General features: G+C 41.4%; 1 protein-coding gene across 1 annotated transcript in view; it reads right to left on the bottom strand.

Moving 5' to 3' along the window:
• Positions 1 to 1,852: 1,852 nt before the first annotated feature.
• ece2a (endothelin converting enzyme 2a) overlaps positions 1,853 to 17,851 on the bottom strand; it is a 99,852-nt gene continuing 83,853 nt past the window's right edge. The window contains exon 4 of the mRNA XM_040021838.1: positions 1,853 to 2,568. Within this exon, the coding sequence (XP_039877772.1) occupies positions 2,278 to 2,568 (291 nt within the window). The 3' untranslated portion in view covers positions 1,853 to 2,277. The remainder of the gene's footprint in view (positions 2,569 to 17,851) is intronic.

Raw genomic sequence — 17,851 nt, 5'->3', positions numbered from 1 at the left:
TGCTCTCGCTCCCCTCTCTCTCCTGTCTATATTTAAGCAGTAGAGATCATAGGACCTGCACTTCATCTCATGTATCCTCAACAAATAGCACGCAGGGCAAGCTATTACTTGTATGTACATTTGTATGTGCACAAAGGTGTGTCAAATATGCATATCTCCATTAGCAGCGATTGTCTGGAATCTAAAGCAGACACGGGGCTCATGCAAACAACCCCAACAGAAAGGGGAGACTGTGACTGACATATTGATAGACTCTAATAGTTACTTTACATGCAGGCTGTTGCTGCTGTTGGTATGCACTACGTCTAGACATGCCAGCTTGTCTTGCAATCTGCATAACATTGGCAGACTAGTACTGCACTCCAGAATGCAGAGATCGCTGAACTATCCTGATATATTGTCGAGACAGGCATGACACTGGGATGTGAAATTGGTTTATAAATGATAAAAGTTTCAATTACGAACTGAAGAAGAGCCGAAGCTGGTGTAGTAGCAGCACAGACGGAACATATTAACACAGAAAGAAGTCGCACCATGAGTCACAGTTAACCTAGGAACAAATCCTTCTTGATGATGTCATAATTACACTAATTGACGCAGCAATAAACATGTTAAAAACGAACAAAAGTCCGCCTCAGAGGTAGGACGGTTACTTGGTTTCCTGTGGAAGCGCATTCTCCACATTCAAATAGGAAGTCTTATCTTACATAATTCGAGTGTGTCTTCTGTATCTCATAATGACAGGAAAGCCAGCTCTGTTACAAGTATAACAATTTTCTCGTAATTACAAGTTCCTGATGTTGTAATTATGAGAAAAGGTGAAGGTGGTTATCAATCATCGCTGTTCACTGAGAGACATTTGTTTCTATTATTTTCTTTCTATATGGTCTAAGACAGTGAGAGACATTCAGTGAGTCTACCTGTGTGAACAGCAGTTAAGTCATCACTGGATCATATTTTCTATATTTTTTAACACATTTTTAATCAAATTTCATCACCTAAAGGACAATAAAACTGTCTTTGCGTTTCCTCTGCGTCCAACTGTCTTGTCTCTCTCTCATAATATCCAAATCTTTGGAATAAAGGCAAACTTACTCTTGATAGAAATCACACTTAATGGTGCAAAAGTGAGAGCTCCAAATCATTCGTGTCCTAGCTTTAATCTGCCCGAATCTGGGAAATCACAAGATTTTCCCACTCTTTTCTTGTATGTACGAGAAGGCAAGTTTGAACTCATAAAGAGATTAGGCCAAGTTTTTTTTGCTTCTTTGGGGAATGTGATGCATTTTTGAAATATCAGACAACTCAATACTCTTCTGGGATTTTCCCACATAGGGGAGGATGATCCGGGAAAGAGAAAGTTTCCAGTAAGCGGCAGTTCTGTGGGTCAAAATGCCTCGTTGATGCAAGAGGTCAGAGAAGAATAGCCAGACTGCTTCAAGCTGACAGGAACAACAACTCAAAGAAGCACTCATTACAACCAAGGTATGCAGAAGAGCATCTCTGAAGCACATGGGCTATAGCAGCAGAAGACCACACTGGGTGCCAGTTGTTCAAAAAGTCTTAATATAACTAGAAAATAAGAGACTGGAAAACTTTGCCTGGTTTGATGAGCCTCGATTTGGACTGTGACATTTGAATGGTGGGGTCAGAATTTGGTGTAAACATCATGAAAGCATGAATCCATCCTGCCTTCTGTTAACAGTTCAGGGTGGTGATGGTGCTGCTGTGGCCTCCACAGTCATCAGATCTCAATCCAACAGAGCAACTCTGAGATGGGATTTGATGAATGTTTCCAGCACCTTGTTGAATCTGAGCCGTGAAGAATTGAGACAACAGATCAGTTAGCCATTTTTTTTTCTTTGCAAATGAGAAATTTATTAAGAGTAACATTTGTTAATCATGTTTTCAAAACGACAAAAGGCATACATTTGTCTATTAAACTATTGTGAATACATCTGGTCAGACGCAGGATTTTGTCTCAAACCTTTAGATAAAATATGGATTTCAATTACCATTTATACAGCAGTTCTCTTATCTTTACAACATCTTAATTACATTTGCAGAACATTTATCCAAATATATATCGGTATCTTGATAAAATTAGACTTTAAAACCAATATCTAGTACGTCAAACAGTATAAAATAGTTACTCCTTACAAATTCTTAATAAATACATAAAAACAGTAAGGCAGAAATTTGGTTAGCAGTTTCCCGTTGCAAAAAATCACAATATAAAGATTACTTATAAAGGCAATCCTACATATCAGAGTCACCCTACAGGTCAATATTAGCCAGGAAGTCTTCCTTATCATCATTTGTTATTGTAGTAATCCTGGTTGGTGGAGATTCGGTGTCCTGCAGCAGCTTTTTCTCCAGAGCTGCATCTTCCGGGCTGAGCTTCTCCCCTTTGGTCATGACATACACAAAATATTCAAAGCCTTCTCCATAACTTTGATGTTTGATGGACCATTTATATTCCGTACGGGCATAGAGCCGTTTCCTGAAAAAAGGCTGGGCGAAGGTAACGGAGACAAACCGACCTCCAGGTTTCAGGCAGCGGCTGATCTAAGAAGGCAAAGAAAAAGCAGGAGAACCTTATTAGGACAAACAAGCACATCCGACATTACCACCAAGACACACATCATAATCATAATTTTCAACACGGTCACTACCACCTGACTAATAAGTATTTGATGATGCTGGGCAATGAATCTTCATGATTTATGTAAATAGAAAAACTTGGAATTATTTTATTTTGTGGGATTATTTAGTTTTTAGCCAAGAGGCAGGTGCAATGGGAAGGCAGGGACAAGACAGTGATATGCAACAAAGATAATGATAATATTTAAAGTGGACGTTTCAATTATCTGGTACATGCTTTAAACCTTTAGGCAAAGGCAAAGGAACAGCTTCCAAGGATTCAATCATAGTCCTCACAGGAAGTCAGCTGCTTTGGGCTCAGCGTGGCATAATGTGGACCGATATCTAGTTAGTTGGTTGATAAGACAAGGTACTCTGCAGCAGGGACGCTATTGAGTAGAACGCTTTAAGAGCACTGCTTTAGGCTGCACTAAGTGTACTAGACCTTTGATGGTGTCTTGAGTGCATTCTAGTGAAATATTCCTGTGAATTTAAAAAAATAACTTTCTCAAAGATTCATGTCTCCGTGATTTAAAGAAAAACTATTGGATGGATCAGCCAATCAGGTTGCTTTAATGCGCGCAAGGTGTTTTACTCTGTAAGCCTCTCAGCGACTTGGCAGTTGCATAATGCCCATCTCTGCGTAGGCTTGCTAAGACAATTACATGCATTTTCTGCAAAGCTAGACTTTCTAAACAAACCCTCGTTTTTTGTTTAGAAAGTATGCATCTGACTGAGTGATCATCATTACTATGATGGGTACAATGTTATTATAAAAAGAAGGCTGGAGCTTGGAAAATAAAACCTGAGATAATCTTTTTTTTTTTTTCTCAAAGTAACGGTGTGGGAGAAGCAATCTTCTGAAGTGAATTCAAATCTGAGTCATAACATCTCTCTGTGGCTGCTGCTTCTTTGTTATACACCTTGAATTTTAATTACACTGACAGGCACAAAAGAAAAAAAGAAGTGTCTCGGTAAAGTTTGTCAACCACACGCTGCTAGAGATTTGCCAAGTCTTTTCGACTACTGGGATGATGTGAGTCTTGGGAGTCCAAAACCTCCCATATGTGTTTGGCTAGGTTAACGATCAGTGACTGTGAAGTTCAAAGTGCACAATTTACATAATTTTTTATCCTCATCAAACCACCTCAACCCCTGTGGGTGGAGGATCGTGTCATCCAGACAGAGGCCACTGTGATCAGGACAGAAGTGTTGCATCGCAGGATAAAAGTGACCATTCAGAACAACTTTGTATTGATGTGCAGTGACCATTACCTCTGAAGGGACACTATAGAGCCAGCTGATCCTCTCACTGTAGGAGTGAAAGGTCAAGTTTTTTTCCCCCTAACATGTCACCCATCTGTTACATCTGTCAAATACCAAATTATCTCAAACTGACAGAGCAGACTTTAAGCACTGAGCTTCTCAGTCTACAGTGGCTGCTGCTTAGTCACGCGGTCTGATAACACGGTGTGACAGGATGAAAACTTAGAGGGTCCCTGCATATGAATAATTGCTACTTTGATTCTCTCACCATACCAGTGTTTATCCTTTGCGAGGGATACACGTGTGCATCAGGACACGGCAAGTTTCACAAGAGGCAGAGCTCAGGCAAGCAGGAGTATAAAGACACACACGCACATTTAGTTAGACATTAGCAGAGAGTTTCTCCAGAGACATAAGTGTGTGTGGGAGTAAAGAGACACAACTCGCAGAACTCTGTGTAGACATAAACTGAGCTTTTTTTGTGTGTTCCGTAAATCAAACATGTCAACAGGGTGAATAACAGATTGCAGGAGAAATATTACAAGTCTGCAGCAGCTTTCTTAAATCTATTATCTGATATGACATCAGAAGATAGTTCAGTAATTTGTCTCTTAAACTCAAAACAAAACTGTTACTGATGATTCAGCCGGGGGTGGGGGGGTGCTCTGGAAAATGTGAAGGAGGGGATATTTTCATGACCTTTAAAGCTTTTTCTATTGATAAAGAATCCCCCTCAATTAGGTAAGAAACAATTAAGTGACAGAAAGTTCCAATTTTTCACTATTTGCTGTTTTTACAGGGGATTTGCATAAAAAGATTTTAATTAAATAAATTGTATATTTTATAATGATGGGACAGTCTGACAGTCTGTAATTTTACACAATATCACGTGTCGCTGGTTCAGGACACTTAAGGTTAAAGTAGTCTGAATGTGGCCCACAATGTAAAATGAGGTTGACATCCCTGGTGTGAAGTGTGATTGAATACTGTCAGTGTTTACAGATCTGGCTGTGAGACTTCCTGTTAATGGTACTCTGTGCATGTGTGCGTCAACTGTGTTCTCCTATAAGCCCAAGAAAGATTGCTCCAAAACAGGCCTGGGCATCCCCAGAAATATGCGGCCCATTGGAGAAAAAAGCTTCGGACCTAACCTGTTGGTCCCGATTTTTAATTTGACCTAAAAATGATCTGAGTTTGTCCTAAATTCATTTTGAGAATGAAAACAACTATTAGATAAACAGGTTATGACATCTGCCTGAACACACAGACATCTACTGAAAAGACAATGCAGAGAGAAGCTACTTCGTGGTCTTTCTGGGTGGCTTCTTGCCCGGGTCCTGAGGGCAGAGAAGCTGGTGTTGAGCTCACGTGTGACTGTCATGCAAGCTGGGATGGAGTGGCTGAGGTCTGTACAGTACTGTGACAGAGTGTGGAGCCAATCCTCATATACTGCTGGGGTCTTTTGAGAGTTGCTCTCAGAGGAGCACGTGTATCCTGCTCTTCTCACATGATTCATCTCCACCAGCATGCAGCCTATATATGAATTATTCACTTTTCACTGTGACACAGAGGAAAAATGAGAGGAAGAGTGGAGGGGATGTTGGATATGGGATAAAATATGTCATGTAAGGCAAAGAAACAAGAAAGTGAAGAAGATGTTCCAGATGAGGGACACAAGATAAAAGTATTTAAAACTGAAACCTTTTTATGTTCAGATTTACAACATTTTGGGTAAAAGCAACTGCACTAGTTGTCTTCCTGACAAATCTAAACTAAGCTAGGCTGAAATAACTGTCAGCCAGTCGGGAAGCGCAGGATCCAGACTTCAGTGTTTCTCAAAGCTGAGTTAACTGAAGCAAGAAATAAAAAATGAAAACAAGATGGCAAACACACCACTGCTGCCTTCCCCCTGTCTACACAGTAGGAATGGTGAACATGTTAGCTCACAGCTGTTTCCACTTAGCACACAAACATGACTGGTTCGAATCATGTTTCTCTTCAAAACATTTATCAAGAACACAAATGGTCCCAGTAAATGTTTTACTGTGTTCTTCTAGTTTGACATGAAATGAATTTGGATGAATGTTTGACTTGATGTTATTATCTATCTAGGCTCTTTGAAGACATCTCCTGTTGGTGGGGCTTCACTGGTGGAATATTTCACTCACCCTTAGGTGGAAGCTTGCTATTAGTAGAACACACCGCGTGGAAGGCCCTTTTTGGTGAAATATTAATAGAAAATATTTAGTTGATTCATGGACTCTATTTTATTCCCTGATGTGGGCCTGTGTGCCAAACTGCGTTGGAGTTTTTACATAACCTTGTTGTGAAAATAAAGACATTTTAATTTTATTTTGAAAAGAGTATCTTGGAGTTTTTGATATTCAAGCCTATATATATCCCTTCCAAAGAGCACCTCAAATATGCTATGCTGCCAAAAGTATTTGCTCGTTTGCCTTCGCACATTTATGAAGCTGAGTGATATCCCATTTTAATCCATGTGGTTTATTATGATATAAACAAGGTTTATGAGTGTTTATGGGAATTTCTGACCATCCTTCCTGAAGGGCATTTGTGATGTCAGACTGATGTTAGACGAGAAGGCTTGGCTCACAGTCTCCGCTCTAATTCATCCCAAAGCTGTTCTTTCAGGTTTAGGTCAGGACTCTGTGCAGGCCAGTCAAGTTCTTCCACTCCAAACTCGCTCATCCATGTCTTTTGGGACATTGCTTTGTGGACTGGTGTACAGAGATGTTGGAACAGGAAAGGGCCATTACCAAACTGTTCCCACAAAGTTAAGAGTGTGAAATAGTCCAAAGTGTCTTGGTATGCTGAAGCATTAAGAGTTCCTTTTACTAGAACTAAGGGACCGAGCCCAACTCCTGCAAAACAACCCCACACCATAATCTCCCCTCCACCAAACTTTACTCCTGTCACAATGCAGTCACACAAGTACCGTTGACCTGGCAACCGCCAAACCCCGACTCATTCATCACATTACCAGATGGAGACGCGTGAGTCGTCACTCCAGACAACACATCTCCACTGCTCTAGAGTCATCGAGTAGCGGTGTACTTTACAATTTGTATTGTGCTTGTGATGAAGGCTTGGATGCAGCTGCTCGACCATGGAAACCCCTTCCATGAAGCTCGTTATGAACTGTTCTTGAGCTAATCTGGAGTCCGCACGGAGTTTGGACGTCTGCAGAAAGTTGATGACACCTGCGCACCGTGAGCCTCAGCATCCACTGACCCTGCTCTGTGATTTCATGTGGCCTTCCAATTCATGGTTGAGATGCTGTCATTCCTCTTTGTTACATTACCACTAACATTTGACTGTGGAATAATTAGTAGCAAGAAATTTTCATAACTGGAATTCACTGAGCTCCTGAGAGAGCGACCCATTCATTCACAAATGTTTGTGAAAGCAATCTGCATGCCTAGGTGCTTGACTTTACAGACCTGTGTCCATAGGCGTGATTGGAACCCTGAAATCAATGGTTTGAATGGGTGAGTGAATACTTTTGGTAATATATTGTAGAAATGGGTAGAATCCATGGAGTACAACTTATCAAAAACAATTGACATTTACTGAAGCAACTTGTGATTTTTGCCACCTCCACCTCTCGAGCTTTTGCTGCTCTTTCAAACAGAACCACCCGCACTGACCTAGCTGATGCTTGGAAGTAACTGTTGCCAAAGGAAACTTCCTGTGTATCATATAAATGTTCCTTTAATACTGTACAGTTTTCTCAGAAAGTCCCTTGGCTGTCACATTTAACTTTACGCCAAAGTGCGACTCGCATTTCACTGAACTGCAGTGCGAGTTAACATCCTCCTGACTTCATCACTTCAGACATTATTCATGACATTGAGATGTATGGCTGCACTCTGTGCCTTTGGAGTGTAACTCCAGAATCTTATGTCACAGGTGACTGATGTCACTGCAGCCCAAGAAGACACTGAACTACAGCAAACGAGTCAGCTATAACTACTGTAATACCCACTGTTTGACAGTGAGGCTGGCAGTTAGAGGATGGCAATAAATTATCTGATGTTTCAGGTCATTTTACACAATGTAATACATTAGTCATACATCAAATTACCCTTTGTGTTTACAAGATACATTACTAACCCAGATTCTCACACTCAGCATGGGCCTGTATGAATGCATACACTGAAAATCCTCATGAGGAGGAGGATGATGCTCTGAGTGAATTGAGTCATATTTATATAAAGTCTATATGCAAATCAGCTCGTGCATGGCAGCAGCTCTGACATGATGTAAATCACACACACAAAAACAGAATCTCATTTCTTCAGGACAAGTGGAGAAAAAAAGCAACAAACACAAGGAGTCACATATTGGAATTAACAGATGGATAAACTGGGATTTATATGAAAATGCAGTCAGAAAAACACGGAGGCTCTTTTCAGTCCGTCCACTCTTTGTCAAACATCTGTAAGCTGATCCCAAGTAGGACACAGGGTTCCTCCAAGAGGACAGGGGAAACCACTGTGGTAGTATTCATTTTCACACACTACTGAAGTGCTGCCCCAAAATACACAAACACACCTGAAAACACAGCTGAGATACACAAACACACAATGACACGCATGGACCCACACACACACCTACCCCCACACACACACCAACAGGTCATAGCCTGTTCTGAATTATTTAGCGTGGCAGTTGAAGCTTGTGTCCAAGTCACCTGACGTGTCTTGAATGTATAAAGAGGAAATATGAGATCCGGAGTTAAGTTTCCCATGAGATTTCCCAGGTACTCCCACTGACACCTTTGGGTAATTTATCTCTTTGTTATCATTCCCTAGAGGGAGTTCATAGCGAGAAGAAAATGGAGCACAGCGTCAGTTCACGCAGGCCATGAAGTTAAACTTCACCACAATCCTGGCATATCAGTTGATCCCAATGCAGCTGAAGGCTCAGCTGATACTTTCCATGCATCTAATTTATAAATCTAGGAAGAAAACAATGTTTAGGCTGCTTAAGTCCACTCACATCTGGTCATCTGTAAGCTGCTGAGCAACCCACCTGCACCCCTGCTCAACCTGACTTAAACCAGCTTTTAACTGATTCCTTGCTCTTGCTCTTCCCGCTGTAAGCTTTCCACGTATTGGCATGGAAGCGTGGAGCGGTATCAGGACAGAGCCACAGTGCCAAATATAAATAAGAGCAGATGGAAATAATCTTCTTTTGGCTGTGGCAGTCCTGATGGAAGTTTTGAGCTAAAATGCATTTCGTTGTCTCCAGTGTCTTTGCAGCTTTGTCTAAAATGGGATTAACCTAAATTTTATATTTAAGGAGCTCTTTTCCATATTCACATAGTTTATTGTGCTAATCTAAAATTAGCATCCCTGCAACATTCATATACAATTTGTTAGCTATTACCTGCTTACATTTCTGGCAACACCATTAAGATCAATTTTGCACAGTTTACTGTGGCCAGGTAGTCTTGTTAAGCTTACTGATGAACCAAACTGACCCTATAAGTACAATGAACTTCAAAAAGGACTTATATTAACATTAGGCCTCTCTCTTCTGATTCCCTGTTAGTAAATGATTTAATAATTGATGAACATGTTGATTTATTCTGCTATACAGAAACTGTACAGGATGAATATGTTAGTTTAAGTGAATTGCCACCTCAAAGTCATACTAATAGCCCATTTCCACTAGTACCTACTCGGCTCGACGGTTTCAAAAATGGCAGTTTTGATTTTGGCGAAGGAGATGCTCTCATGACTCATTGAGCAACGCCACTGAGTAGCCAGTTGGTGGTATGCAGTCCGTTTACATCACATTTTCGGATCGCCTCAGATAACTTGGGATCCCAGCTGAATAGGTACTAAAAAAGTACTTGGTACCAGGTACTACCATCTAAAACCCTAAAAACCAAGTAGAGCCTTGCCGAGCCGACCCGAGTAGGTACAAGTGGAAAAGGGCTACAAACTGTCAGAATCCTCAAAGCACAGGTCGAGGAGTAGGAGTGACTGCAATCTTTCACCCTAGCCTATCAGTCAACCAAAGACCCATTTGGTTCTTTATTTGAAAAGCTCTATTCTAATATGTAAAGGCCTGGATGAAATCTAATTTACTACGTCTAAATTCAAATAAAACTGAGGTCTTTACTTGGTCCTAAAAATCTTACAAACATGGTAACTTAACTATTTTATTAGGTATTTACTTTGGGGGCTTCCCATGATGCAATGAGCATTTCTTCTTCACTCTGGTCTTTTACCTGTCTGTCTGGTTATGCATCACTACTGTATTTAATCATTAGTAAATATTAAATTCATCCTCTTTCTCTCATAGTGTGTCTTTTATCTTGTCTCTCTATGCTCTCTTCTCTTCCCCTTCACTCCAACCAGTAGCAGCAGATGGCTGCCTGTCCCTGAGTCTGGTTCTACTGGAGACCGTTTTCCTGTTAAAATTGAGTTTTTCCTACCAAGTGCTTGCTCACAGGTGGTTGTGTAATTGTTGGTGTTTCTTTAAATTTTGTAGGGTTTTTACCTTCCAATATAAAGCTGTTGTTGTGAATTGGTGCTATTTAATAATAACTGAAATTAAATGACATGCAGCCAAACTAACATCTAAGATTTGAGAATAAAATGCAGGTTTTGTTTTAGTCAATTAAAAAATGTCAAGAGCCAGTGAGAGAGTTCTGGAAACTTAAATATTTTAAGGGGACTGAATCTAAAATGTGGTCATATTTTAGATTTTATAAGTGTGGAAGAAGGTTTGATTGAACATGGCATCTCTAATAAAACTGCCTTATGACCACGACATCACTGAGGGCTTTAGAGCAGGAAAAGTATAATTCTGTGTTACCTGTCTGCTAAAATCTCAACAGATTGTCAAGCCGCCATGTAAGCTGTATCTGCAGACAGTAGTTACGTTTCTTCCCCCAAATAAAATATCTTGTTCAAAAATTGTCAGTCAGAGTGGTTGAAACAGAAAGAAACACTGCAAACTACGTCAACATTTTGGCTGATTGCATCACTGTTTTCTTAAGATTTGTTATGCAAATCATGCATGCCAGTGTGTACACTCAAATACAACCGACAACAAATAGAAAAACTATTTGTTTTATATGTATTGTATGCATTAGAACTGCATACTACTATATTGTGCTTATGAGATTTAAGTCTTATAATTATCTTGCATGAGAGTAATATGGCACGTAACAAAGATGTTCTTAATAAAAAAGAACAAATATAATAAATATATATGAGAACTACCAGTCAACCTTTTTCTGGATAACTACAAGAATTAGTCTGGTACATATAACCTGAAGAATCTAGGTACTGGAAGAAACAGATCAACTTATTTAAACCTTTGAAATATTAACTTTGTATATGTCAGTCTAAGTCCCTGCCTGACCTTTCCACATTAGTCAGAGAGAAGATAAGCTGTGGAGCCAAGAAGAATGACATTTTATTCACTCAGCAGTCTTTCTTTCTCCAGGTGCGCACTCTGAATTTCTCCTATTCACTGCTTTGTCTTTCTGTCCTCACTGGGCTGCAATATCCTCGGTTATCTCCATTGTCTCTCCTCGCTGAGCTCAGACTCGCCTAAAGATACTGTATATGAGATAACTGATGGTCTCTGGTGGTCAGATGAGGACAGGGTGACAGGTGGTCATAACTGTGATTTCACTCTGCAAGACCTTTAAGTTGCATAATCTGGGTTCATCTGAGATGGAAATGTTAAGTTGCTCATGAGCCCTGAACTTCTCTAGATATTACTCAACGGAGGTGCAGGCAAGGAAGCAAATGTCTGCACAAATGAAGATTTATTATAATATTAATTTGTGCCAGTACTATAACAGTGGGTCACAGCTAGCCAGCAATTGTCCTGTGTCCTGTCTCTATACTCAGGCAGCACCCTTGCATAATGCAGCTGATGCAAAATACCACAAATTACGAGCTACTGTGGGTTGCATGCGAGAGGACGACTTCACAGAATGACCTTGTTTTCCAGACACACTTCAACCTTCATCCTTTCTTGTTCTTGTGCATCAACAACAATCTCTTTCTGATAGCTGTTCATGTTTTCATTTTATCAGTTCTAGTAAACATTTCAATTAAAAACTATTGTTAAAAATTATGAACCAACACAGAAATTGGCAATTCCCAAATCATTTAGTGAGTGTAGATGGCTTCCATCCATCCATTAGCTCGCTGTCACAGGGCAAGAGGTGGGGTACACCCTGGACAGGTTGAAATGCCATTACAGGGCTAACACCGAAAGACAAACCATTCACACCTACAACCAAATTAACCAGACAACTAACGTGCATGTCTTTGGACTGTACCTGTAGAGAACCCATGCAGGCACAGCGAGAACATAGAAATGCCACACAGAAAGGCCCCGGCCAGGTGGTGAATTCAAACTCAGAACTTTCTTGGTGTGAGGCTATCCTGCTGTCTTTGGCGTTACATTTGCAATTTAAATGTACACTCAGCAGACAGATTGTTCGGTACATCTGTTCAACTGCTTGTTAATGCAAATATCTAATCAGCCAATGACATCTCAGCAACTCAATGCACTGTCACGAAGATCTGTTGAATTTCCAACTGAGAATGGGGAACAAAAGTGATTCCAGTGACTTTGAACATGGCCTGGTTGTTAGTGCCGGACAGGCTGGTCTGAGTGTTTCAGAAACTGCTGATCGAGTGGGATTTTCCCACCTCTAGATTTTATTGAAAATGTCCAACATGGACCAAAAGCTCTGAGGAATTTTTCCAGCACCTTATTTAATCAATGTCATGATAGATTTCGGCAGAAAAAGGGGGCTTAGATGGTTCTGGTGACTGTAGGATTGACATGGCATCCAAATAATTTAAAGCTGGTGAACTTTATTAATGTATACAATTGTATGTCTGTGAGGGAAAAAACAACTAAAAACGACTGAAACAACAGTGCATATAAGATACTGCTGTGATCATTTTCATATGTCTTTAGAAATATACGGATTGTTTTCATAGGAGTTTACATACATAAAAAGAAGCTGAAAGGGGGAGGAGTTCATCCTATGCTACCTCCATTTCTCAGGTTTTTCCTTGCTATTAGAAATTAAAACTCTGTGGACTCAATATGGAAGCTATAAAATGTGAGAGATGAAATTTAGAATGTTTAAGGGTTGATGTGAAAGTAAGGAATATACAAGTGAAATTTTATTTAACACCATGCAAACAGGAATATGTACAACTTATACTTCTGTCATTTGATAACACCTGTATTATATTCCTATCCCTTTTCTTCTTTCAACCTTTAAATTCACCAACAACAAAAAAGTTATACTTTGTTGCACCGTGGATAAAGTAGGAGGCCAGATTTTGAAAATGAAGGAGAGCGTGCTGAATAAAGAAACTGAGTGTCAATTAACGTGTTCATCTCAAAATGCTTGTTAAGTTAAAAAAAAGCCGCCATCTGTTCCAAGCTGAGGGTAGAAGCTGAAGTAAGGGGGTGGGACTGTGAGGGGCAGGCAGAGGTGGAGGTGGCGCTTTGTGCGTGCCTGAGTGTGTGTGCACCCACTTCACTGTGGGTGAGGCAGAGCTGATCAGTGGGTAGAGACAACAACAGAGCGCTATCTCTGGACAACAGACCTGGATGGACCACAGCCTACTGTCTCCCTTAGACGTACCGTTAACACATACACACACCCGCACATTCACTTGCACGCCAACCACAAAAAAAAAAACACACTTGAAGTGGGGCGAACATATTTAATAAAAGCAGGGAGGAGGTGCAGTTTTTATTTAGGTCATATTTTCACATCATATTTTATAATTTCCCTCCCATCTTGTTTACTGGGATCATGTAGCTCTGCAGCCCCCTCCCTTAAGGAATGTGCATTTGAAATCTACCGCCTCTCTTCCTTTCCATTTCACCTCACCCGAAGCCTGCAGCCAAGCATGTGGATGGCAAAAACGTGTAAACGTCTTAAAGAAACGAAGAGGGCGTGGGTGAGAGAAGCGTGGAGGAAAAGAAGGACAGGAGAGAAAATAAGTGGGGGGGGGGGCTTACTCAATGTGGGTCTCCTAACAAAGCAAATCTGCTCTTCCCTTCAGGGGTGCAACAGCCTGCTTTGTTTCCTCCATCCCTCCATCCACTGTTTTATCCATCCCTTTCTCTCCTGCTTCTAAAGAGCCAAATGTGCAGCTGCTATGAGGAACCATCTGCCCCGAAGAAGCTTCGTTTTATGTGCACGCGCAACTTTAAACTCTGTCTACAACAGAAAATATCAGCGACTGAAGGTCCAGCTCTATCTGAGTTGAACTGGCGCACATGACAAGAACAAAAACGACACAATAAACAAGCAGAAATTTGATTACGCCTTTAACGTTTGCACAGCCCCTTATTCCCACCGGGAAACTTACAGTACTTGGAGCAACAATAGATAACAGAGGAAAACGTGACAATGTTGGATTCTCTCTCCCCATCCTCATCTCCGCCTTCCTCCTTTTCACCCACCCACCCACCCATCCTCCCCTGAATTTTCCTCTCCTCCTCACCCCGCATCGCCTCCTCCACCCGTTGACTACACAGATAAATTATACATCAGAAACCTTCTCCTCTTTTCCGCTCTCTCCCTCCACATCCACACACCCCCTTTAGCTTGCTGGGACAAAACTGCTTGTTTGTGCTCGACTACATGTGCGTGTGTACTTCCAGCTCGTGATGCGCTGCCAAAGAGCTGCGCCGATTCCAAAATGACTCAACACCTTTCTGACACAAACCTGAGTGCAGGTTGTGCGGCGGGCTCGCGGAGGCTCGAGCTACAGTGGCAAGACGACGACAACAACAACAAGAGCACGCCTTTCAAATAGGCGCATCTCTCCCTCTCATACCTTGTGTTGCCATGGAGATGAAAGTTTTGTGCTGGTCACAGTAACATATGTAGGTCAAAGCGGGACACCTCTCAAAACAAAAACACCAGGCGGTGGCGACGGGAAACTCACGCCTTCATTAGGCAAGGAGAGAAAGTGAAAAGAGTTCAGATAACGAGCAGCCCTGATATGAGAAAACAGCTCCAACGACGCAAAAGCACACTGAATATTTACTGTGGAAATAAACAGAAAAACTTATCTGAGATGTAAGGCTTTCATTTTTTTTTTAATCACTCTGGCGAGCACACTTGTGTGTCAGAAGGTTTTCTCGACAGCCTTATTAGTGCACTGACTTTAGGTGTATGCAGGAGTTCAATAAAAGACAAGGAGTCACTATTATCTGATACTAACTGCAGCTCTGAACTGGGTCACTGCTGATGCATTTACAAAGGGCTTCTTCAATGTTGAAGAAAGCTGAAAAATGAGGGAAACTCGTCTTCGGGCTAAATTTGAATGGCGTATCCGTGCTGTGAGATGTGATATTAGCATTAGTGTGTGTGTGTGTGTGTGTGTGTGTGTGTGTGTGTGTGTGTGTGTGTGTGTGTGTGTGTGTGTGTGTGTGTGTGTGTGTCCGTCCATGAATGCGTGGACCCGTGTCTAATTAATCAGCATCTTCAAATTCGGACGCCACATTCTCTCCTCGTGGCACACTGAGCTAAAATTAAAACATCTGTGTCTTCTCCTTTTCATCCACTACAACCATCTCGGGCTTTTATCTCCCATTTCTTCTTTAGCTCTTGCTGCCTCCTCACCCTTCCTGCCTTCCCTTCTCCACTGGGGACCAGACAGAGGTTTGCTTTAATTACTGAACTACTTTTCACACCGGTGGAAAAAGACGGAGACACTCATCAGACAACCACACCCGCCCACTGTTATGCTCCCAGCATCCCTGCGCTGCCTTTCATGCACTTTTTCCCTTGCGTTTGTGTGCCTGCATGAACGTTTGCTTTGTGTTTCATTTTCGTAAAGCTTCCTCTAAAAACGCCTCATGCGAGGTCGCTGCTTATAGCAGATACACAGCAGAACATTGCTGCGGTCAAAAATGCTAAATTAATTAAGCGATGTTTGCTATTCTTGGCTCGGTATGATGAAATAAATGATGCAGACTTTGAGAAAAACTTGGATAGGAAGGCACAGAGTCAGCGAATGTGTGATTAATAAACTCATCTGCCTTTCAGAACAGTTGGAAAAAAAATTGTAAAGCTTCGGGGAAATAAGAACTGCAGAGAAACTGGAGCAAAACGTGAGCGCCTGGTACAGTGACACGTTTAGAAGACGGCAGAACAAGAGGAGGGAGGGTGTTCCCCTCGTTTTTGTGGTTCACTCCTTTTCACACCCTCTACATCTCTGTTTTCTTATTCGCTAAATCTCACAACACATTTTAATTTTAATGCCATTTGCACGGCAGCTAACGTTTTTGCTGCTTTAACCGTTCCTTTTAAGCCTTACGTTGCCAGAAGGAAATGTAAACGTCAATGCACGCTGACATATATTCTGAATAACCAAGAGCCAAAACAGAAACAGCTCCATCAATAGTTCTTCCTCTCCCTTTTAATGGCAAGCCAGGGATAAGGCACCTGGCAGTAGCTGAAGAAGAAAGCAGAAACCGCAAGTGAGGCAGAGAAGGAAGGAGGCTGAAAAGGAAGTAAAATGGGCCAGTGTGTCTGGCTGCTGAAGGGGTCTCTCGTGGGACTTGGAAGGCGGACAGGACAGCCCGGTGGAGGTCCCCGTAGCACACTAACACAGTCCAGTCCATTCAGTGGGCCAGTAGCACAGGAAAGCTGCTAAATATTACAAGACACAATAATAGCACCTGAGGAACTTAGATCAGATGACTGAGTGACAGTTTAAGAAGTTGGTGTATGATTAGGGCTGTTTTCAACACATGAGGTGGCATTTCTTAACAACAGCTGCATTTGCTCATTTTATAAAGGTTTGTTCAGCCACGATGACAGCCAGAAGAGAAGAGTTGAACTTTAACCCAAATGCTTCTCTGTTGGGACACACAAAGTCTAACGGAGGACCATCAGTGATGTGCAGAACCCATTTGGACTGAGTCAGTTCCTAAACACATGATCGTGTCTGATGATGTAGCTCGGGAAAGGCTCCTCTGTTCCCTACATTTAGACTCTCTTTTGCTTCGTTTAGCTATCCTAACCCCAATAAACATAAGATATAGCGTTAAGAAGCACAGCGCCTGAGTGTTCTTTATGGGTCAGTCACACCAGCTTATTGATTTGATCTGCACTGATGAGCACCGCACACCTACAACACATCTGTTTGCAATAGGGGGTTCAACCCAGGTGGTTGCCAACTGGTTGCACTGTGGCTATATCCCTACACTGTATAAATGCAAGATTGCTATGTAAGCGCCTGTAAGTCTGCAACTACTGCGATCACTGCGATTTCTTGAAGAAATCCATGAGATGCTGGCTGGAGTCTGTTTACCATTCATTTAATTTGTATTAAATAAATATTAATACAAATCAATTACTATAATACATAACATGATCATTTATTTCTAGCAGTTGGCAGCATTTGTGATATTCAGTGATTTAGGACAGCTGACTGCTGTGTTATCAGTGACAGATTATATGTAACTGCCAGCTTGGCTGATAGCAGACTCTCCATCTTATTGCCGTGTCATCACCGTCTTGATAGATCGCAGTGGTTTTGAAGACAGCAGCTAACTGTGTGTGGTCATAGGTCTGGTCCTTGTCTTTGGGACAACTGACCGTGACTGTAGCTCTATTAAAACAAATAACAAAGCTGCTTCTGCTCCAGGTCAGCAGCACCAGACAGAACAGTATTTGCACAGACAAATGATGTTGCGAATCAAGACTGCCCACAGTGAAGGCATCATGAGGAAAAAACACTTTGGTTGTGCGCTTCACTCATGAAGAACAAATCAATATGTACGGTCCAGCTACAATACAAAATATACAATGTATGTATAATGTCTTGGTGACTTTACTACACAGCTAGTGCATCCAAGAAATGCCTCTCCTCCTTTGCTGCTTTTATTT

Source organism: Simochromis diagramma, unplaced genomic scaffold (assembly GCF_900408965.1).
Source record: "Simochromis diagramma unplaced genomic scaffold, fSimDia1.1 OVJJ01000205.1, whole genome shotgun sequence".
NCBI classification, from domain to species: Eukaryota; Metazoa; Chordata; class Actinopteri; order Cichliformes; family Cichlidae; genus Simochromis; species Simochromis diagramma.
Note: the sequence above shows the minus strand (reverse complement) of the source record. Positions and strands in the feature narration are given on the sequence as shown.